The sequence below is a fragment of the Diadema antillarum genome, unplaced genomic scaffold (genome assembly GCF_040938485.1).
Source record: "Diadema antillarum isolate AM-2024a unplaced genomic scaffold, OU_Dant_1.0 scf00000069, whole genome shotgun sequence".
NCBI classification, from domain to species: Eukaryota; Metazoa; Echinodermata; class Echinoidea; order Diadematoida; family Diadematidae; genus Diadema; species Diadema antillarum.
The window spans coordinates 761,989-787,119 of record NW_027270958.1 but is presented as its reverse complement, the minus strand read 5'-3'; the positions used below and the strand labels follow the sequence as shown (position 1 = coordinate 787,119).

At 38.0% G+C, this 25,131-nt stretch overlaps 1 protein-coding gene and 1 non-coding gene across 2 annotated transcripts; one reads left to right on the top strand and one right to left on the bottom strand.

Annotated features, from left to right (window-relative positions):
- Positions 1–2,862: 2,862 nt before the first annotated feature.
- On the bottom strand, positions 2,863–13,248 carry LOC139716677 (monocarboxylate transporter 13-like). Its single transcript, XM_071628207.1, has 4 exons — positions 12,981–13,248; positions 5,467–5,607; positions 3,475–4,362; positions 2,863–3,005 (listed from the first exon to the last, which is right to left on the bottom strand). Exons 1-4 carry the CDS (start codon positions 13,246–13,248, stop codon positions 2,863–2,865), a joined length of 1,440 nt encoding a protein of 479 aa, XP_071484308.1.
- On the top strand, positions 5,903–5,976 carry Trnat-ggu (transfer RNA threonine (anticodon GGU)). The gene has a single exon. It is a non-coding gene; the product is annotated as a tRNA-Thr (tRNA).
- Positions 13,249–25,131: the final 11,883 nt, after the last annotated feature.

Genomic DNA, 25,131 nt, shown 5'->3' with positions numbered 1-25,131 from the left:
AGGAAACAAAAAGCAAGCCTAGATCTTAGCACAATACTCCAAACAGTGAAAGGCTAATTCTTGTAAAATGAATGCAAACTATAAATCGGCAGAAGATTAAACTTAAAGGGATGGTATACTAAAGTATTGGTTGAGATAAGGATTGAGTTTAACTTTTGGCAAGATACTAAAAAAAACACTAAAATGTTACAGAGCATATAGTTCTAATAGGAATTCAAAGTTTATTTTATGAAAATTGATTTAGAAATGGTTGAGATATCAAAAATAAAGTGAAACAATGGGATCCAAATAAAAGGTGGGTCCCATGCCTTTTATTAGGATTGCTTTGTTTTACTTTGTTTTAGATGTCTCAGCCATTCAAAAACCTATTTTCATCAAATAAATCTTGAATCCCTCTTACTTAGAATGACCTACTCTTTCATATTTCATAAGAGGTTTCTCATTATCTCACAAAAGAGATGAAAACCTGAAGCCCCATCTCATCTAAAACCATACCATCCCTTTAACATCAATTGGTCAACCTCAGTAGTCAATCAGACCATGTTGGGGGGGGGGTAGAGATGCACATTTAGGAAGTGAAGGGATGATGAAGGATCCATAAATACGCCCTGACCACTTACAATAGTAACTCTTGTCACAAGTGTGTCAAACAGTCTTTTTATTCTCCTCCCAGTTAGGAACACTCGTTTTCATCGTTATAGCCCATTATGATAATTCCGTCCCGTCGCACCTTACATTAGGGAGCTTTAGATTTCAGACGCGCGGACGTTCAGAGGGGAAAAAAAAAACATGATCTGAGCGTGCGCAGAAGCGTGCGTCAACTTGACCCGCGCTACTGCGCACGCTCAGATCATGTTTTTTTTTTTTCCCTTTGAACGTCCGCGCGTCTAAAATCTAAAGCTCCCTATTATGTAAATTCCGCGACGGGACGGGATTTATGTTGAAACATTATAATTTTCTTATGAATAGAGAATTATCTTATTTAGTGTCATGGATAGAGAACTACACTAATTCGTAGATACATTATAGAATGTAAGTGACCAAACTCAAGTCTACCATAATTTTTATAGAAAAAACAATAATTTTGTGTCAAAGTATTGAAAAATATGTTTTTCTCCAAATTAATTAAGATTTTGACCCAAAATTCATCAACCTAGGAGAAAAGTGAATGCGAGATATGAATTGCCTTTAGAAAGGGTAATCCATGAGCAAACTTGATATGTCCCCTACTTTTGTAGATTTTGTGCAAATTACATGAAAAAAAAAAACCTAAATTCAGTCCCGTCGTGCAAAGAGGGCGCTTTCCCGTTTTACTGGTATTTTACGGAAAAGTCTGATGTTAAATATAATTCAATTTAATTCAAATGATTTCATTTCCATATAAAGTAATACAAAGCAATATACGTAACGCTTACATGAGTACATGATATCTTAAGGAACTTTGAATCACATATAAATTAGACATGTAGAAACCTATACTTTTCTGAAAACAGCAGATTCTCAGCTTTCACATGATATATCAATATAACACAAATATTCGACAGCAACAGTGATTATCAACAGATTATTTAATCATCCTCAGATTGTGTTGGATTAACGAGACTATAGGGTAAGGAACGTTCGGAATAACGCCGCAATACTAGATGCGAAACTATTTCATGTTTAACGAAACTGTTTCATGTTTTCAGTATTGTCTGTTTGTTTATTCTAACATATGCACACATACTACAATCACTTTCAAAATTGCAAAATCACTCTCCACCAATATTAATGAACGAAGACCTCTGAAACCTTTAATTATTGTACACACTCAGACACGAATTGACGCTATATAGGCCTATATACGCCATGCATAACCAGAACGTATACTAGTATATTGGGCAATGGAAATACACTTTACAATGTTTTTAAAGGTATTGTTTACCTTTGGGAACAGTGATTTTTAAAAATTTCATGATACGTGTAGGTCTGTTGTACCACAAAACATCCTATATAGCCTTAAATATAGGCCCTAAGGAGATAACTGTATTTTTCTCAATAAACGGTAACTGTAGACGGCTTATTCTTGAAACATTTTTATCATATTAACTATTGTTCACATTTTGCATATTCAACAACACATCGATTTTACCGATTCAATTTTTTACAGTGGTTGTTTCTATCCTGAACTCACATTTTAGAACAATTTCAAAGCACTAATGCTGAGTTTTTGTTTCATCTGCATATGGTAAATTATACCTTTGAAAATTAAAGATAATTATGTGATTCAAGTGTGATTCTGTTTCTTTCTATATCTGTTTCCAGAACACGTAATGATCAACTTAATGTGAGGAGATGATAGGGCAATAGCGTTCGCAAATAATGATGATTTATCTCGTCAAGTCATTAAAAAAAAAAAAAATTATGCACGACAAAGCAAATCGACAAATCTGTCAAACTTCAGGTTTATGCCGCGCAATCAAGCAAGTCGATTAAGCATTCACTTTTTTATTTTGTTAAATTGGCAAATAACTGTAGTTTTGTAACTTCTCTCTGTCACCATACCGCTATAGTCTGTGGTAAATGCTCTCTTTTTTACGGTACTTACAGACAAATTCGCAGCAAGCACTTTTACCAATACAAATCGTGGCAGCTGTGTATGCATGTGTAAGATTGAAAGACCACCTAAGTCCAGTACCAACTATTCCTTACACTCAAATTATTACGGTCTCATTAGGTTACTCAGAACAGCGGTGCATGTCACATCAAACTTGGAAGTGGACAATGCACATTCGCTCTGGACAGGGAGGTTCACCTCCCTGCTCTGGACGAGAAATATCAACCCGACCCACGGGATGTTATAGTTTCCATGAAGGAGTCTGTTTACGAGCGTTCCTGCTGCCCTCTACGGCTTCGACAGCTGATGTACAAAAGATTGGATGTCATCAACAATACCACAAGAAGCTGTACGCCCCCAAGCATTAGAAACGAGGAGTTGTAGTTTCCATTTACCTCGAAAAGGCGTCCTAAAATGAGAAAAATATAGAAAATAGTTGACAAAACATATCTGTGTTTACATAACCTTTTGTTAGATTGCGAGTTAGAAAATGCTATAATAAAGATTTGTTGTAGTTTTCTTTTCCAGTGATCCAGTTAATATCAAATTAACCAAAACTTTAACATTCATAACTTTGAAAGGACTCTCCGATTTTTTTTTCTGACTTCACCAGTGCTCCACTATTATTTCTCTATTCATTGAATCTACATGTACTAGTATATTTTAGGTTAATCCCCCTTTGATTTCTGACTCTGGGTTTGTTTTTGTTTTTTTGACAATCACCCTCGAATGAGAAAAAAAAGTCTTTTAGATGTTACAACATTACTTAGCACATCAATTATTTCATGGAGCTAAGCTGAACTTTAATGGCCTTCAGAGTGATTCTAATAATTCAGATGATATTTCCCTTTAATAAAAATTATCTACATGTATTTTACCTGTTGCATAGGCCGATACCGTTCTGCCGAGACCATTAAACACGTAGCCCCAGCCCACTGCGTTGGGGAATCTCTCGGGTCCAACAGTGCTGTGTAGAGTGGTCACACTCGCTGGAAAGAAGGCACCGGCCCCGGCACCTACCATAACTGAGCCAGCCATGAGCGTTCCGTACGTGGTGCATACCGGATCCAGAAGGAGCGCAGTGGCCATTATTGTCGACATTATCAGTAATACTTGGTTAGCCGTCAACCATTTCTTGTCGATGAAAAGTCCATGAGCGAGCTGAAAGACCACAAGGGATATGCCACCTGCCGAAGCAACAAAAGTGGCATCGAGGGGTTCGAAACCTTTCTCAATCACGTGTGGGATTAAGAAGATGAGCCAGCCAATAAATACGAACCGTCCGGCGAACTGAGCCAGTAGGATGAGAACTGTAGACAGATCCAAGAAAATGGATAGTCCCAAGAAGGAGAAAATTGTTGTCATCATGCTTGAAATTCTTCCACTAGAACCAGGCGTAGTAGCACTTCCTTGGTCGTCCTCTTGAAGGAGATATTCTCCTTCACTTGAACTTGCCGCTGGCCCGTTTTTTCCGTTTCTCCGCCTCCTCCATGTTCTCGGGTTTTTCTCCTCGTTTTCCTCGCTCTCTTTCTTGACAGGCTTAAAGAGCATGGCGCAGACGATCGAATGTAGGCAAAGACTTCCAAGTAGCAGGAAAGCTCCCCGCCAGCCGTAGATATCGACGAAAATCTGATAGAGCGGCGGGATTATCACTATGCCTAAACCCGATCCGCTGTATGTGATACCGTTGGCGATGCCGTAGTACTTATCGAAATACTGGGGAATGATGACCAACGAAGACACGTAGGTCATTCCGAAGCCTACACCTGTGTTGTCAAGGAAGATACAGTTTGAAATGAATTCAGAAATGTTTTTGGTCCTTCATTTGATTCATCACATACAGGAGAGAGTCAATCGGGTGCATAATTATTATAAAAAGAACTCAAAACCTTTTTGTTCAAGTAACTATAATATGCTTTCTTTCAATCGTGACTCTTTCAAAATGAAGCAATATTAAAGAAGGTCTTACCTTTCTGCGCCACGAGTGTCACTGTCTGACAATCAGACACACATTAAAAGACTCCATTATTATGATTATTATTGTTATTATCATTATTATTATTATTATCATTATTATTATTATTATTATCAACGCTGTCTGTTGCACTTTGCCACTGCTTTGTAAGCTGATGTAAATCTGAAGGGATGAGTTGTTTCTGAAAAAAGAACCAGAAATAAAGTTCAAAGAACTTAGTTTTAGCCACTAACTAATATTTATTGGGTTGCCATGATATCTGGACTCTGTTTTAATTATTGAAATATTTCATCTGGCATTGCATGTAATTCATCACGTAATCTGAATCATTAGACTGCGTAAGTGACAAAATAGAGATCATATATTGTATACTGCAGACGGTACTCCTTTCATTTCCATTTCTGAAACCATTGTCCTCGTCAGCGTTTGCTTATGTTGATGGTCTCCTGTATATCTGTTACATCAAGAGTTGCTTAATTTGTCTTTGAACGACAGATACACGGGATCTAATATATATATTTGCATAAATATCATGCATAGAATAATGCCTGTTTGTTTTCATTTTGCATTGTGTTAGAAAAAAAATGTTGGATATTTGAATTAATCATTTATTTGTTTTAACTGTCAGATTCAAATTATGCTGTGCTCAATTAGTTCGTTCAATTGACTTTGTCTTTCAAAGAAAAGGAAATTCAAAAATCAAATCAAATCAAATCAATCAATTATAGGAAATAAACAGCATAGCATATCTGCGTTTGTGTATAATGTAGATAACTATCAAAAGGCAAATGCAACCATCATATCGATCATCATATTATTTTGATGATGTTACGTAATGTTCCTGCGTATTTCTGCGTGGCAGCTAATTTGCGAAAAGTCGCAAAGAAAGGTTTACCGGATACGACGAGGCAAATTCCCGTTTCGGCCAGGGTAGACACTCCGAATAAAGCTATGATCCCGCTAGCTCCCATTATCCCTCCGATTACGGCTACGGTCCGATAGCCAATCAGGCGACAGAGTCCTCCCGTTACCAGGCCTGGAAAGACAGAGCAACCATTCCATATTATATTAAACCCATTTTCTTTGCTCAAAGTTTTCACTATTTATTGTTTGTTTCTGGTCAGTTTTCCCTCTCTTTGTTTCAATATACATTACAAAAAATAAAAAGCTGCATCGCTTCGGTGATCCCTCGCATTTATTCCAAAGTTGATTTACCTCCTTTTGGGTTTATGTCAGGTTAATGTGTGTGTGTGTGGCACACATACACATACTATAGCTTCTGACCACACGAGCAAAGAGAATTAAGGGTTTGGGACGAACACCGAACTAGGGCTTTCAATAGTTCAGTCGGTAGAGCACCGGTCTGGTAATCCGGAGGTTTCGGGTTCGAATCCCGATGAAAACCCATTTTCTTTGCTCAAAGTTTTCACTATTTATCATGTCTTTCTGGTCGGTTTTCCCTCTCTTTGTTTATATATATATATATATATATATATATATATATAACAGCAATTGGTTTCTGCTCGGAGTCCAAGAAAGTATAGATTAACAACAGTAGTTGTAATATGAAAACTCACGGAATTATTGTATTATTCATTGTTGTATGTTTGTTGTACGTTTTGCTGTACATTGTGCGAAGGCAATGAAGAAAAAAATATTCTGTGAACAACTTATATTTATGTTTGTACATGAATGTGCATGTACAATGATGATACAGAAACCAATAAATCAAATCAAATCAAATCAAATGTGTGTGTGTGTGTGTATATATATATATATATATATATATATATATATATATAATATCATATACGCATATATACATACGTAAATATTGTATTTATCTTAGCTCGTTTAAAGTATTCCGTATAGTTGGAATATATTTCTGTCTTTACTTTTTTATGTACTCCGAAGGGTACCGGAGGCATTAGACGTTTTGATATAGTCCCTCAATCCGTTAGTATATATCCCCATGTGTAATTCGATTGAAGTTTAATTGAAACATCAACAGGTTATGGTCTGAAACAGTCGTTTTCCTGGCATTTGCAGTTTTCCAAATCAGTCATCTTCATGCTCTAATGCTCTCTACTATTTTGAGAAAAAAATTCTGGATATCTATTCATAATTATATACAAGACATTTGCATAAAACAATAAACTATACGCTGATCATTTTTTCCAAACGTTTTTGTCCACTTTGCACTTATTTACGGTGAGTTGGCTCAGTCGGTAGCGCGTCTGCCTCACGATCACGCGGCCCGGGTTCGAACCCGAGTCTGGACTGAGCAATGTTGTGTGTTAACATACCGTCCCCTCTAGCAAAAGGCAAAACACTCTGTCCCTCGGATAGGACATAAAATGGAGAACCAGTGTATGAGAGAGTCACAGCTCATGCACGTAAAAGATCCCGCTTCATTCATTCATCGCAAAGAGCAGGGTGTCTAACCCGGTGAAGTGGTCCCACCCCACATCCAACTGGACCCCATGGAAGACCAGCTTAGTGTAGCTGAATATGGGCTATCCAGCCATCTTCACAGATGGAAAATGAACAACTACAACTTATTCTATTTTGACTATTCAAGGCTAGTTTGAAACTCATCTTTGTCAATCTTTGGTTAAATTATTGGATTATGTTGTGTGTGTGTGTGTGTGTGTGTGTGTGTGTGTTTGCCTACAGTGCCTCTTTGATTATTATCTGATTCATTTAAATGTTTTTGCTCTGTACAATTTGAAAATGTTTTGAAAAATTAGAAACTATTTGAAGAATGAACACAATATTCTAAATGAATATGTAACCATATAGATACGTTGCATGTAGTATGGTTTCGAAAGCTTTGAAACAGTGTGTATCTAATTAGAAAATGAAGATATTTTGTTTGTGTCTAATCAAAGAATGAACATAATATATATAGACATCTTACAGTGTCTCGAACCTTGTATTTATCTCTATGCTATAAAACGTTCTGTAAAAGTTTGCATGAAATTGAAGAATGCAAATATTCTGTATAAATCTGATTGATATCTGATTAAAGAATGAATAGTGAGATATTTTGAATGTGTCTCTTAACCATGAATAGTCTGCATTCACCTTCGTAAAAGTTTGAATTGAATTGATGAACGAACACACTTAGTTGTATGCTTTAAAAAAATTATAATAATTATACAAAATGAATGTGTGTGTAGGACAGGAGAGATGTACACGTCTCCCGGAAGCTGAACCACTGAAGAAGCTGAATATATTTTATATAGGACGATGGTTGAAAAAAAAAAAGATGGATATAGATCTTTCATATTACTTTCTTCTCATATTATCTGCGGTGTTTTGTCTAGAGTCAGAGATCCAAGAAATATAAAAGTGATGTCCCTTTAACTTGTTGGTCTGGCTCTGTATAACTTAGCTCTTGGCATTATCATCATCATCGTCATGTCAATCTCCTCAATCTTCAGACTTCTCTGCGAGCCATACACATTATTATGGAATTCAATATACGAAAAGTTGAATCAGCCGACGGCTAAACAGGCAAAGTATACGAACGCCACTCTCGCACGCGCACACACACACACACACACACACACACATTATTGTTATTGTTATTATTATTATTATTATTATTATTATTATTATTATTATTATCAATAGACTATTATTATATCAATGGCGGATCGGGGGGGGGGGGGAGGGGTAGCGCACCGGGCGCACCCCATTTAAAGAAAGAATGGAGGGGATGCGTGCACCCCCCCCCCCTTCAATTTTGTAAAGGCGCACTCCCCCCTCCCCCTTTACGGAATTCTGGATCCGCCCCTGTATATTGTCGTACTACAGCGCCATCACTATATAGCAAGACCTTGAATTCATAGGAGTAACAATAATTATGCGGATATTCCCGCATAAAAGTATGATTGCTGGTGAACCGACTGAAAGAGAAAAGCCCCTAAAATGGGTGGGTTTCCTGATGCATTATTATCATTCTGAAACCAAAGATCTCTTTCTTTTCTCCTTTTTTTCCATTATGCTTTGTTGGCTGGCCGTATATAGTTTGTATTCATTGTTGGTGCGTGGGGTCGGACTTGGAATGAATCAAAAGATAATCTCAGTCTACTTCTTCTGTAGGGCTAAAGTCCAACTGAAACACCAAAGGTGCTGAGCACGCATCTGTGCTTCACTACCGACTTCTACCATAACAGTCATCATATTCTGAGAGAATGCAATTTGCTTTTGTATAGTTTGTAGGGTCGTTGCATTTCATGGATTATGCAATTTGCGTCAGAATTGTAATGCTCGAGAAATTACAAGAATCATGTTGTGTCTGCTCCTAGCAAGTATCTTCAGCAAACGCGTGGCTCTTGTATGTTATGTCTTACCCTATGTTAATATTTGCTTTTCCTCAGGTTTCAGCGTTCATGCTTGCGTACAATATTGTTATTACACTATAGTACTCATACTTTGAATTCGTTATGAACTTGATTGTAGATAATAAGAAATGCTCTTATATCTTGTGTCTTTACAGTATATGCTAGTTTTCACTCAGTTCCAATTCTCCTTCCTTTGTTTTTTCCCCTTTTTCTTTCTATTTTCTTTTACTTCTTTTGCCCTTTTTACCTTGTTATTTTAGCTTTCATATGCCATTTAGTTTTGTAATAAATATACTTGGTGTCTTATCTCCACTGCAAAACGAATTCACATTGGAATTTTTTCATGAAACCCGCGGTTACAAGCTTTGCTTTTGCGGTTCCTTCATATTTGACAGTACGTTACTGAGAATTGTCTTTTAAGGTATATGCTGACACACTTTTTAGCCATGATACACTTTATATCATATCTTTTATCTGGCTTGTCTGTATCTATTTTTTGTTTCGTATAGATGTCAAGTGAAATATGAATATAAACGTGCTGGAACTGTTCACTGTGTCTCGAGTGTAAGACCGGTGCAGTTTCAGTAATTCAATTCAATTAAAGACATTATCTATCATTTGCAGATGAAACAATCAGGTTACAATCAAGTTAATCAGTAATCAATGTTAAGTATAGTATACAAAATTTAAACAATAGTTACAATAAGATTGTTTTTATAATTATTAGGTAATAATTAGGTAATTCAGGTAATTCAGGTAATAATAAACAGTCTGCAGCTTTGGTTTATTGAAGAAAATAGTGATATCTCCTTGCATTTCAGGTTTTAATGCGTAATTTTTCTATGGTATGATGTTTTATGATACAATATTGACCTACACTGTCATAATGTACATCAAATGTGATAACTCGAATATTTTGTAAATCACTGCTCCCAATGGTAAACAATATTTTTAATGTAATAGAGCATATCAACGGGACCTATACCGAGCTATGTGGTCGATGACACGCATACACATGCACACACATAAAAATCACCCCAGATTTTTATTGAAACTAGCGACCTGTGTTATTTTTAGAGATTGATAACTTATTAGAACACTAAAAATTTCACGTTGCAAGTTTGATTTCACTTCTACCCATGAGCATTAAGATTACATGTTTATCTCATAACATTTTTTTAGCGTCTTTGAAAGGAAAAGAAAAAGACGTATAAGATTGTGATCATTCTGGTTTCAGATTAAACCATTCAATGGCGACAAGATCTTATTAATGAAGTTATTGTATCAGTGGTCTGCAAAGTTTGCTAAGCACTTTCAGGGTTGCGTTTATGGGTAAATCATTTAATACAGCATGTCGAATGAATAGCAGTGTACTCTCATCCTAGTTAAGAAATATCGCTTGCGATAATATCAGATGATATTTATCATCTTGACCATGTTGATATAGGAAATAGTAAATTAACTTTGCCGACAGTAAATCACAGTCTTCAATAATAAAAAATGTGTGTACCTATGGGACCATAGGCCTTATATTGTAATCAATTTATGTCAATAATTTAGGCATACATGATTGTACTAGTGAGGGAATTCATTAATTGACATGAAGGTCGATGACATGACCTTTACCTGAAAAAAAAAAGCAATGAACAAAAACTGAATATCCTTCTTCAAAGTGTTTTGACTTGGTCGAAAAGAAATCATCATGCCATTCAGCGGAGAAAAATCAAGTACCGCGTTTGTAACTATTCGTGCTAAAATCAGACTTATACAGTAGTTTATTTTCGAACTATTCATAACTTTCCTGAAAAGATCTTATTCAAGGAAATGCCGTGGTATTGTGATAGACTTGGAATCGACTGAAGTTGCTACGAAGTAACTAGCATAACACAAAGAAATATAGATGTTTAAAGAAAGCAATCAGAGCTGCCGTTTATACCTTGATGGTTCTACAACATACATGAAGTTCTATATTACCCCAGTTGGACTACTGTTCATAAATTTGGTCTTGTATACATATCAATCCCAGAACGACAACACGTTCAGAACAGAGTAGCAAGAGTACTAATGATTAAAATAGTTGACATCTATCTGAATTTAAAGATAGATGTTTATATAGAAAACGCTTTGAATAAAATAATTGAATAATCAAACGATGCATATCCAAATACATAAATTCGCGACAACGCGCAAGTCAGAAAGACTTTATTTCAACCAACTTATATTTGCAACTAAGGCAAGACAACCGAAAATACGGTTAATGTATTTGACGGTGCAAAAATTTTCAGACTAAATGTTATAGTTCCAGTTCTCATTTGTCTGTGGGCGGTTGGGAAGTAGGCTCGATTATAAAAGCTGGCTTATGTCACTTCAGTTTTACAAAAGGCTGTTTCCGCTGTGCATCGTATACGTGCACTCCGACTCAATTCAATCTAGTTATTTTTATTTCCTGCATCGTAAAATCCACATGAAAAAAAAAAAAGCAAAGAAGAAATCGCCGGGGCAAAATTTCCAGTAAGTGTCTAAAAAAAGACACAAACAAACAAACAAATAAACAAACAAAAAACAACAACAACAAAACAAAACAAAACAAAAACAATACCAAAAAAAAAAACCCGGTTTACTTTGCTGACTTTAGGGTTTCTCGCGTTTTTGACAGAATAACTCCTTTTAATCTAAAATACAAAGTTTTTGAAATAACTTTAGTTAGTTATTACTTTTGAAGGCCCGTTTCTTCACGTTGTAAGATTGATTTTTCTATTTTTCTCCTATGAGGTATATGTAAAAAGGCGCACAGTTAATGTCCAATATCAGTCGCTGTTGCTTCAGAACATACTTTGACATATTCATGGATAAAATGTTCTTAATGGGTGTGCCTAAACTTATAGTTAAATCCCGTTTTCCCTTCACAATGGTTGCCATAACTTGTCATGGAGTTGTCAGTTTGATGACGTGAGTTGATCACACCGTAACCTCAGTTAATTTTCATACTGCATGGAGTTACGATTATAAACACTAGTATACCACTGAAATCATTGAAAACTTTAATATTCTGTAACTTTTATGGGCACATATTTCATGTAAAGTATTTTAATTTGTTTATTTCCTTTTACTCTCTTCATTCAAGTCAACTTTAAAGTGCATGTGAATCTTACTTTAAAAAAAAAAAAAACGTTTTGTTTTTGTTTTCAGCACCTCACTCAAGTGGCACACGTGATGAGATGCATGGTTTTGATATGCCTTCTGGAACATGAGGCCGAAAATTTTAGCTTCTTCGAGCAGACTTTATGAGGAATGATGGTTTCCATGAAAACATGACGGTGATAAAACACATGACATAACCGGTTACGTTACATTTGGAATTGTCTTTATCAATCAAATTCAAAGTCTAGCATTCGTAAAATATATACTTGTAAGCCTAAAATCATCAGAATGTCATCAGCATTTCCGGACTCTGAAAATCATTGTTCAGCTTACAGAGGCAGTTAAAAACATATTCTTCATAACTCGGTCTTCAAAGGATTAGCTTGAAGGGATGGTATAGTTTTCGTTGAGATAGAGGATTCAGATTTTTACTTTTGCATCACAGGATAACGAGAAATCACTTATTTTAATGTTAAAGAGCACACGATACCTAAGAGGAATTTAAAGTTTATTTAATGAAAATCGGTTTGAAATGACTGAGAAATCCAAAAACAAAGTAAAACATAGGAGTCCTAATAACAGGTGGGCACCACCTTTTAGTGGTACCGCTTTATTTTTGGATATCTCAGTCATCTCAAAACCAATTTTTATCGAATGATATTTGAATTCCTCTTAAAATTGTGTGCTCTTTTATATTTCGTGAGAGGTTTCTCATTATCTCTCAAAAAAGTTGGAAACCTGAAGCTCCATATCAACCAAAACTACTAGTATAAATCATCCTTTTAAATGTGATTCAAGAAAGAATGATTATGACGATTATCAAAACGAAAGTGGTAACGGTGAATTGCACCTATAATGTTGAACAATCATCATTGTCCATTAGTATCATACTTCTCCGTCATCGATTGAATGTTACCTGTGAAATCTCCAGCTGTCGTGAATAGCGAGCTCACCGCTCCCACCTCGGCCTCCCCGGTCCCGAACTCCGCGCAGAGTATGGGCAAGAAGACGCCCGGGCATTTCGACACTCCTTGCCGAAGTACGAAGACCAGCATGGATCCCAGGACGACGACCCAAGCCCATCCGCCATCTCGAGTTCGTCGTCGCTCTCCCGTAATGCTCGACTTACCACCATTTTCTTCCTCGAGATTTCTTGGAGGGGAGCTTTGACTCGTCATGGCCATTTCAGCACCATCTTCGGCATACTATACAGCGGAGGCCTGCAGCTATAAGCGTTGAAATTCACGGTCGAATTCCTCCTCCCACGTTTATGTTCAACAAAAACGCACCAACACACATCGGTACAGTGCATCAAAAAGCGAATGTTTTACTGGCTCATTATGACCACAAAAAAAAAAAGAAAAGAAAAAGAATGAAGTCTGAATGAGGCAACAATGTTTCACGAAATTTCTTGCGGTATAGACCATTCACATGACAGTTTTGGAAAATAATTACTACCCGAAAACTATTCATCACTGACCCAGTTCGGACCCTCCCCAGTGTGCACGGGCCGACATTGGGCTGAATGGGTTGCATATTTGGAAGTACATGTATACATATTGTATCATGCAGTATGAAAAGAAATGCGGACTTTTTTTACATCGAGCGAGAAGAGAGCGAATTGTTGACATTCGTGTGGGCGTAATATCAAAGAGGCCATTGGAGAAATTCGCCTACCCATGTCTAGTCTCGGACCAGAAGGTGAAAAGGCGATATTTTTAATCTCAACGGGGGCCTTGATTTTATAGGAAGAAAGGAACTTGTTGAAAAAAAAAAAAAGCTTCTGTCCTCAACCAGACCAAGTCGCTTTATGAGGCGAGTTTCAAGTCGTCCTCGAGCCGTAGGCCTTAGTTAAATGTGCTTCCGAAAAATATTCTGCTCCCAACTTTCTATCATCGCTATACGTTTCAAGTCTGAATTCCTTGTAGCAAACGGCCCAGACATAGTCAAATGCCGAGCGATTACAATACCCTGAAAGATATGCCTATCTATAGTTTGAGTAGTAGCATATTTTTGCATCTGGAGGGTTGTGTGTTCTGACATCTTTGCTGGCTGTCTTCATCCAAGGAGTTACCAGTATGTTGCTCCTTGCTTCATCTTCCAGCACGAACAGTTTAGCTACAACACTGAATTGTCCTTGTCATCAATATATCCAGCCGATATATTCAACGGATAATGTGATATATTCTCGTCTGCTTTCATCTTCTCTGATTTGAGAAGGCGAGATTTCATAACTAGCCTTCTCACCTTTTCGGACCTGAAAAGGTAACTATAGAAGACGAGATTTCGGATCTCATCTTGTCGCCTTTAGTTCTCGAACCCCATGACGAGTCAAGTAGAAAGATCTAGAATATTTGCCTTCTCGCCTATACTCGGACCCCAAAATTCGAGAAGGCGGGAGATTATTCTCGAATTTTCGATGGCGCTTAAGTAAAATAGTGTGTCATATACCAGCGGTCTCGTAATATCATAATGTTTTCACCTCTTTCTCAAAGTGTCCTCCAAATATCATCTTAATCTGCTTCTCTGTTTCCCACTTTCTACCGCCCATGTGGGTGTATTTGTGTGCATGATTATAGTGTAAACATTATGTGCATGCAGAGAGAGAGAGAGAGAGAGAAGGGGAAGAGATTTTTTTCAGCAAAATTATTTATTGTAAGCATTATTGGTATGGAGATGCATGCGCATGGGTGTGAATGCATGTGTGCGTGTGTAATCGCGGTATGTAAGAGACGCATGGTGGTGGTGATGGTGGATCGGGGGGGGGGGGGGGGGCTGGGGAGGGAAGGTAAATTGAGTGATTATTTCAGTATGCAGTGGATTTTTTGTTTTAAGGACGTTCCTCAGTTGAGTTTGTGCGCATCCTAGCTGCGCAGGTGTCAGTGACGTAACAAAGAGCGTAGAAGCGCACGCACGAGTGATGAGCTGCTGAGCTAGCTGAGCTGAGCAGCTGCTAGTAGATCGAGCTAGAGTGTGGTATGTGTACGTACGGATACCCGACAGCTCCCCACCGCGGCCGCGCCGGGCAGCGAGCCGCGCTGGGCGGCCTCGCTCGGCTCGCGTGCCGACTGTACGCGTTACAATCTGTACATACCACGTAAAGTTCAGCGGTCCGAGCCGCATATACATGGTCATTATAGCACAACACTGATTGACGAAATCGCGAAGCTTGGAAGTGGAACAGAGCTGTTTCCATTTTCAATCCATAGATCTGTTTTGTGACATGAAGTTCATAATCCGGTCATCAACATGGTAAAGTCGAGTGCTAAGGTACCAAGGGCCTATAGGCCCTAGTCGGGGTCTAAGGCTCACTAGTCTATTGGACTAGGTGTTAAAACAACAACAACAACAACAACAATAACAACAACAACACAAGCATATGACACACATTTCATCTTTAGGTCTAGCAGCTAAAACAATCTGAGTGTCTCTGTTAAAATCTAAATTAGATCTAAACTTGTCATTACTAGTAATACAAAATATTGGGTTTTTTATTTTTGGTTACAAAATACAAGGTCACGAAAGAGTTATCAAACAAGACTATTCATCACTTTCACCACTCATATATTATTTTTTTTATTACCAAATCTGGTGAAACAAAACGAGAATCATTTTTTTTTCTGGAATAAGTAAGTCTTCTTCTACAATTTAGTGAAGTTTCGTGAAATTGACATGGGTTTTGAATGTACAGCATGAGATTAATGAATTGTTAACCCACCCTGTCAGGGCGACCCTTATGTTCCTGACCAGATTTGGGGGTCTTACGTTGGTATATGTCGCATGGGGGCGCTGCTAGGACAAAAACGAGCACATGAACCCCCACTTTTCATGGTTTTTCTGGAATAATTAAGCCTTTTTCTATAATTTGGTGCAGTTTCGTAAAAATGACATGGGTTTTGAATGTACAGCATGAGATTTATGAACCCACCCTGCCAGGGCGTCCATGCGTAGGTTCCTGACCAGATTTTGGGGTCGTACTATAGTATATGTCGCATGGGGGCGCTGCTAGCACAAAAACGAGCACATGAACCCCCACTTTTGATTGTTTTTATGGAATAAGTAAGCCTCTGTCTACAATTTGGTAAAGTTTCGTGAAATTGACATGGGTTTTGAATGTACAGCATAAGTTTTATGAACGTTGTCCTTTTGCTCACCCCTAACAGAAAACGTCGATAAGAAGGATTTGAGAGATTTCGGTGTTTTCTGCCGCGTGAGGGCGCTGCTTGCTGAAGAATGAGAGTGTAAACCCTAACTTTAAAACCTTTTCCTCGTTTTGGGTACCCTTTTCTGCAATTCTTGCAAATTTGGAGAAAATAACGTGGATTTTGAAAGAATTATGGGATTTACGTTTGTCATTGCAGATTTTGTTGCCAATCATGCACTCTAAAAAATGCGGGGTTAAAAGTGACCCCGAACGGGGTTGAAAATGACCCCGCATACTTGGTCAACTATGCACTAACCCCGTGCGGGGTCACTTTAACCCCGCCGTGCGGGGTCACTTTAACCCCGCATTGCGGGGTCACCCAAAATGACCCGGCAGCGGGGTTAAAATCTAACCCCGGCGGGGTTAGAATTTAACCCCGTCGCGGGGTCATTTCTGGATGACCCCGCATGATTGCGGGGTCATTTAAAAAATAACCCCGCATGACTTGCGGGGTCATTAATCCGACCTTTTATGGGAAGCCAAAAATGACGAATTATTTTCACAAATGTCAAATTTTCACATCAAATTTGATAAACAGATTTACATGAAGCTTATTTGTTTTTTCTACCCAGAGCAAAATGTAAAGTACATATCAACATGATACGGCATTCCATGATCATTGAAAAGAAAGAAAAGAAAACGAAAGCGTACATTTAGAGTCTAGCAAGCAGTCTTGAAGAATCATCGATCACTGGCGTAATTTGTATGCTTTGTAGTGATCAATACCAAAATATAAGAATCAGCTCTGCAATGATTCCCTCCTGCTTATGCAGATTTTGGAGAAAGTGGGCGTGTGTCAAAAGATGTTATGATTCTAGATATGACTTGTAATTGTAGATAATGATTATGAATAGATAAATACATCAGTTTTCCTGGGATTAGAATAACGATTTTAACTTAGTGTAAAATGTAAAAATAATTTCAGTTTTATACAACTAACACAAAAGCACACAAATCACTGCAAAATATTCGTTTCTCTCCCAATTTATTTAGCACTACAATTCTATCAGAAGAAATTCAACATTTGATCGTGATCATTGCATTTTATTCTTTGTTACAAGCATGCGTTTGTTTACAGTTGGATTTAAAAAATAAAGCTAACCAATTTACAATTGGACGAAAATCAAAGCAAACCGTTCAATAATAGGGTTCTATAGTGCCCGGGGCCAGAGTTGTCTATTTCTATAGCGAGAGACCGCCGATGTGTGATAAAACTAGAGAGTTAGTCTGAAAGTCTGCTAGTCCTTAGACTTTGATTCGAGAATGATAGAGCCAGGACGTCCAATACTAAGTAACTGAAACTCACTTACGTGACTAGGAGAGTTAAGCTGCGTCTGCGATAGGTTTAAAAAGTACATAGATGAGAAGATGATCCGTTCGATAAAGCCTACATTTATAGAAATTTTGATTTATTCCATATTCCAAGTTGGTGGCGTTGATCAGAAGGATGATGGCCTGGAAAGGTGCCACGATGTCAGTGAATTCGTTCCAGCTTGGCTCAGTGAAGAGCTCGATCGGCGGCTAGACTAGATTTACATGTTCCTGATTTCCCTGGGCCTACCTGTTTACGACGACGATGATGACAAGATGTGTCCAGCCCTACCTCGACGATGACCTACATGTAATTTAAATTTCAGGCGCAATGACAAACATCTCAGCAAAGTTCGATCTCGCGACGAAGAAACACCTACAAGAGCACGATGATTAAAATACACCTTCTGTTGCAACAAATCTAGAAGTAGAACTCTCTTTACTTTTATAGTTGAAGCTGACGATGTCGATGTCGATAAACAGTAACCGTGCTTGAAGTGGAAAACCGGCGGCGGCTCCAACTATACAGTAGCTTCCGTATCTGTACACTTTCGTCTGAAATGAGAACAGTGTATGGTTTACGTAGGTGTAGGATTCAAAATCAGAATAGGAGCCCAATAGTTCCGTAAAAACAAAGTTGAGTTATCTGCACGTTGTAGTAGAGCGGTTAAACCCTCAAAATCATGAGAATTGTGCAAAATTTGACTAAAGTATGAAACGTTCACCAGTGTTAGTACATACCATAAGATTCATTTTAAGATCAGGAGGTAAGTCTGATTTGACCTCTGATGACCTCCAGAAGTCAACGAACTTTAAATATCAGAATATTGATGTTTGGAGGCATTTGTGAATGATAGGCTTAGATCTTGGTTACGCTGCACTAAATATGCATTTGTACTACAAATCTTCTGATTCCACAGGGTATTGACAGGTTTCTACCTTTGACCTCTGATGACCTTTAGAGGTCAATGACCTCAAAATACCATAATATTGATCTGTGATGTTATTAGTTAATGATAAACATGGTTAAGATGTGCAAAACAAGCATATCTGTTTTGCAATGAAACTGTCTTCATATTCCAAAGAGCAAAGACAGGTTTCTAACTCTGACCTCTGGTGACCTTTTAGAGGTCAATGACCTCAAAATATCATAATATTGATCTGTAGTGTCATTAGTTAATGATAAACATGGTTAAGATGTACAAAACAAGCATACCTGTTTTACAAGAAATTGTCTTCATATTCCAAAGAGCACAGATAGGGCTCTACCTTTGACCTCTGGTGACCTTTAGAGGATGTACAAAACAAACACAATTGTAGCCCAGATGGCTACTAGCACATGTTTATAATAAAGAATAAAATAGAATAGAATAGAATAGGATAGAGAGTAAAAGAAAACAGAACACTGCGATCGTTTTCCTAGACACCCTGTGAGGTCAATATATGCTCAGTCTTTTCTCCTTCTTGGAGTTTACGAAACCGTTTATCTTCCTTCCAGCTATTTCCTTTCTTTTTTTTTTCTTTTCTTTTTTTGGTCAAAACCACCTCTTCCAAGAAAATTCTATGGTCATAGGAATTTATGAATTTGATGTTGGCTACTTTCCGCGCTAGTGGTCAGCACTCTCCATCCCAAAGCCCCGCGCCAAATTACGGGGAATGACGTGATGACATGTTTTTGCCCTCTGATCCCCAAACATAAATGACCCTCTGAGCTGGAAGGTGGCCCTCCTGCCAGAATTTATCCCTCTATTTTAGCATTTATTGTTTAGTGGAGTGGGTCAAACAGGAACTCCATAGACAAATTCAGGGGTAATGACCCAGAACAACGATGACGTTGGTTGCCATAGCCTAAGGACACTAATATTCATTTGGTTTATCATTTTGATATCCAAGAAACAATAAAGTCTTTACCAGTGGTTACAGAGAACAAGTGAATGAAGAAACTAAAAGAGAGTGGGCGAGTTAATCAGAATTAGAGATGAATCATAGAAAATTGAGTTTTCACAGAAACGAATAGGAGGAGCAAATTGAACATTTGACCAGTTAGGAATTAATTTCTAGTGAACGCCACACCCCATTATAAGATTGAGCCAATGGAATGCTTTAGGGAAAGGAATTTTGTTAGTAAATTAGTTATAAAAAAACATGTCTCAGCCGAGAAATAAGTTAGAGTGGCAAGCACAGTGGGAGCGGCTTCACACTAAGTCTATGTAGTGAAGCAAAGGCAGCAGAGTATTTTGGAATTTTGAGGAACTTTGAGAATAGTTGGAGACTACAGAGATAAAGTCAGGAGTTCCCCTTTCTTGGTACATCATGCCCCCCTCCAAGTCAACCAACTAATCTTTAACGACGCTGAATGCACCATAGACCTACGCTGTGAATGTGATGAGGATCTGACTGTCATTACTGAACCGGCGAGCAGCAGGACATTAGGAAAAACTATGAGTCACGATAAGACAAAACTTTGGTTTACGCCAATTTGGAGTGCAATTACAAACTCCAAACAGTCAACTGGTGTCATCGGAGATGTTGAAGCGCCCTGTCAGACTGATACAAAGTGGAGAGTGATGGTGACGAAGAGAATACTGACAGCGTGACGGCAGACCGCTCAACGGACAGCCCAGTCACACTGAAGAGATCGACAATGACATGCAGACGAGGACCTCATTCGTCGACCGAGAGTAATCATTTAAGAGGAATGACTTTAATTTACGTTTGAAGACATTTCAAGAGATGTAGTAGTCTGATATGTTAAGGGGCAAATCATTCTACTGTTTGCAGGCCCCTATAAATCACTCTGTCGAGTAAATTATATATGAACCAAATGGCTTCTATTGAACATGTATTGTGTTGAAAAGTTCATGGTACTTCTTTTCCAGGCAAAATGTGTACATGAAAATTCCGATGTTAAAAGCATGTGATGGGAAATGTAAACAGTATAGTAGAGGCTACTATGTAATCCCGTGAGATTTTTGTGCCAAAATTGATTTTTTTTGGCTAACTTTGTCAATTTGGGGGTGCTGAATCCAAAAAACTTTGGTTCCATTTTTTCCAACCACGTCTTCAGCCGCCATTTTGAATTTCAAAATGGCCGCCATAGTAAACTGTATTTTGACCCATATTTCATAAAGTGAGCATTGTTGAAGCTTCAAATTTGGTGGAAAATGCATGAGTGTGATGTCAGATACTCTGATAAATCTTTTTCTGATATTGTGGATTGTTTTGATACAATTTGTAGGCTGCCATCTTGAATTTCAAAATGACCGCCATGGGAAACTGTAATTTGACCCATATCTCATAAAGTGAGCATTGTAGAAGCTTCACATTTGGTTCAAAATGCCTCGTTATGATGTCAGACACTCTGATATATCTTTTTCAAATATTGTGCATTGTTTTGTCCAGTTTGTTGGCTGCCATCTTGAATTTCAAAATGGCCGCCGTAGCGTTTTTACCCATATCCTAGGTTGAAATTATTGTAGAGGCATCAAATTTTCAAGAATGCGCATGCTTGTGGTGTCCAACGTTCCAGTGCAGCTGTTTCCTAATTGTGGATCATTAGACAGGTAACCATGTTGAAATTCAAGATGGCTGCTATATAGAAAACATATAATACTGTTGTAAGCGCCTTAGATGAATGCCAAAATAGTTCGTTAGACCGAATTCATTTCCATTTCAAGCAGAATGACAGCCATCTCTCAATTCAAAATGACAGCCATCTCTCAAAAATGGTCGCCATAAATTCAAAATGTAAGGACGAGGTTCCAATGACGTCATCAAGCCATGCTGAGGGGCAAAAACTGAGCATGGGGGGGGGGGGGCATACCCATGTCCCATACATGTGGGCAAGCAAGCATGTAAGCGTTACATCCCATATAGCCAGGCGGGTATATGCGGTTCCCGAATTGCGCGCTAAAGCGGTTTGTTTTTGCCTCTCAGGGAACACATCACTTTGCATCGTGGAACCTTGTTAATGATTACATTTAATCCCAGTCAGTATAATATTTGTACAAAAGCAACCATTGATACAATTGAAGGTGATCTTCAAAAACTTGATGCTGCCGCTCAAGAGATTGAAGACAAACAAGGAAAAGTCTCGCAATGGCAAGAAATGCCACGGTCACCCTATACCAGGCACCCCATTCACAAGCTTGTTTGTTGGCCACAAACTGAAACCAGATTTGCTAGACACTAGATATATTTCTGGAATAATGCAGAATGAATAAGGAATGAGTAGCCTCTTTCCTGATTGCCCTTGAGTGGGTCATCTTCAATTATTAAGACTTCCAAGATGCTTACTGCTGTACAGCCTATGATTCTAAAACAACAAAGGAGCAATAATAGTTCAGTTCTGTGGCACTTTGCATGCATCAGAATTCCTCCTCAATTTAGAAGACCATAACATGAGGGTAATCTCAAAAATTGTCACTGCCTTGAAGCTGATGAATGTGGTGTTTGGCATTCAGCTATCGGAAACATGCAAGGGGGATATTCTAGAAAGAAATGAAAAGGGCAGTTTTCATCTTCTGTACTAAGAATTCATATCTAAGAGAATGAAAATATATTCATTTCTTGGATAGTATGAAAAGGCCAGACATTCAGCTCGTGCAATCAAAATACACCATGTAAGATTGGATCCAAAGTCATTAAGCATAAGAGGATCACCAACTTCTCAAAACACTTCTACAGACTTATATACCTGTCATTATCCAGTCATTGCTGAACGATACAATTATCGGAAGGTATAAGTTCTAAGTAATTCCACAATCACTCTTCATCTCATATTTCATGGTCTTCTCCTCATTCTCACTAACAAAGGTTCATTTTTCATACCCATGCCTTAGAAATCCACAAAACTGAGCCAAATAATCGGACTGACAGTTGAAATACTGAGCAGTCAATTCTATCTGACACAGAGACCACACCACGGAAAGAAAAGAAATAAAGGGCATTTCATCAAAGATGCCATGGGAGCTGTCACCCGTCACTCACAACGAGGAAACAGATAGGCTCATTCCATTGTATGTATTAGATGCTACTTCAAGAGCAACGGGAAAATCAGAGAAATTGATGATTATTACGTATACACTGACATTTCAATTCTCCTGATGGATCTAGTAAGTTTGCTTTACTTACTGCATTGCATGATGTCTGCTCCATCACTGGAAAATTGTTAAAATTATAAAAGTACAATTGACATTATTGAGAGATTATGTTCTGCAGTTCGTTGTGAAAAAAACAACTATAAAGGTCTGCTTTTTCATGCCTTTTATGGTGCTGGCTGAAGTTGAAAATTTGAGGATGTTTCAAAGCGCAGATGGACCAAGAAGTATCTGAACCTGGACTCATGCAGAATGTGAAATGACACAGTCCATGTCTTCCGGAAGTTTGGCGTGGATTACTTCAACCAGGACAATCTCCCGCTTTACCCTAGTAGAGTCTTGATACAACACATCGAAAGAGCAAACCTCGTCAACTCTCACAACCTAATTTGTGCCTCTACTACAGGGAAATATGATATATTACATTGTAGCTATTTCCAGAGGGTATCCATAAACTGTTACATTGAATACTTGGAGCTTCCTACACCAACAGTGACCACAGAATTCATTATCATGCTCATAGCAAGAAATGCAAAAGTCATTGTTTCTGGAAGAATTTTATAGAACCAATCATCCCCGTGTACAGCCTTAAAGTGCTGTGACTTCAAAAACTCATGCAGGGAATGAGCCTAGAAGACATTATATCTATTAAAGTGACTATTCCACAAAATTTTATAATATAAGGCTAATATTGTAAACTCTACAACCAAATCGTCTAAACGGGACATTTAGTCACTCAGACTCAGTTATTAAGAGGTTCTTTTGAAAGTCATTTGTTTTGACGTCAGAATCACATGATTTCCCATTCACAATTTTTACCTAAACGCTACGCTTTTAAAGGAATGTTTCCCATGGCTGCCATTTTGCATTTAAACATGGCAGTGTACCTACGGGACAGGAAGTAGTCCCGCCTACGCAATTCACTGAAGTGATTGACTTACACATGAGTGTTCCAGCATGCTTGGGTTTGCAGTTTAATGATCTTACAGCACCAAATATGGTCGAAATCCATCTTGAATTTCAAGAGTGGCGGCCAATGCGAATAATCCATTATTACAGAATGTATAGGCCCTATGTGTGTGTTTTTAAAAGAATGTACACTGTAAGCCACCATAGACATTCATTGCTTGTAACCAGAGATATTAGCTGAAAAGCAGCCATTTTGAATGTTTAGATGGTCGCCTCGAAAGTGATCTGCAATTGCAGGGAGGGGAAAAGTGCATCTAAATGTTCAACATTATAAGCCTGGTTTATGCCCGAAATGTGAATTCTCTTTATTGCTTACAACAGCCCCTAGCAACATGAGATATTGGTCAAAATATACGTTTTGGTATGGCGGCCATTTTGAATTTCAAGATGGCCACCTTCAATATCAAAATGAACCATCGTTTCAGAAAAAGATGTTTCAGAATGTCTGATAGCATACGCACGCTCTTTGCCCCGAATTACAACCTTACTCAATGTATACGATATGAGATACAGGCCCAATTACATTTGTTATGGTGGCCATTTTGAATTTCAAGATGGCCGCCAATAAAATGATCCATCATTTTAAAAAAATGTTTATGTTAGTATGCCTGACATCACAAGCATGCTTTTTACCCCGAATTTATACTTTCCATAATGCTTACAACCTTAGATATGGGTAAAATATATTTAGTTATGGTGGCCATTTTGAATTTCAAGATGGCTGCCTAAAAATTGTATTAATACTATCTACAGTATCAGAAAATGGTGTACCAGAATGTCTGACATCATAAACATGCTTTTTTCATCAAATTTGAGCCTTCTATGATGCTCACATTATGAGAATTGGGTCAAAATACAGTTTGCTATGGCGGCCATTTTGAAATTCAAAATGGCGGCTGAAGACGTGGTTGGAAAAAATGGAACCAAAGTTTTTTGGATTCAGCACCCCCAAATTGACCAAGTTAGCCAAAAAAATCAATTTTGGCACGAAAATCTCACGGGACCCAATATTTCGACATAGTAGACTGTACTAGTATGTGCGAATGCTTCTGTGTTTCCTGCTAAACTTGTTTGTTAGTGGGGAAAAGAAAAGAAAAGAGAAGAGAAGTCTCGCTCTACCACGTCTACATACCACAACGCCTACGGATATCTTTGTTTCACATTGTTTGTGGGGAAAAGAAAAGAAAAAAGAAGTCAAGCTTCATGAGAGATGTTCAGATCCCGCTAGACACCACAACGCCTACGGATGTCTAGGCTGAAGGTGGGTTTGAATGTCTTATAGGGCCGATAGAGCACCAACAGTAAGTGCAGATTAATTGGCACGCTATCTTTTGAAGAGAAACAATACTTTGTTTCACACAAGATGAAAAAGCAGATAAACAACTGATAATCATCCGCCCATGTAAAATCAAGCAGAAGTTTTTCAAAACATTTCAAGAGGCATCTTGGTGAGTTACAGTCTGTTAAACATGCCAATATACTGT

What these genes read in the sequence shown, in the direction of transcription:
- LOC139716677 (XM_071628207.1), bottom strand. Translation starts at nt 13,248, where the DNA reads ATGGCCATGACGAGTCAAAGCTCCCCTCCAAGAAATCTCGAGGAAGAA. An exon ending in GACAGCTGGAGATTTCACAG is followed by an intron (nt 5,608 to 12,980) that starts GTAACATTCAAT and finishes CTGTCTTTCCAG; the next exon opens with GCCTGGTAACGGGAGGACTC. An exon ending in GGTATCGGCCTATGCAACAG is followed by an intron (nt 3,006 to 3,474) that starts GTAAAATACATG and finishes TTCTCATTTTAG; the next exon opens with GACGCCTTTTCGAGGTAAAT.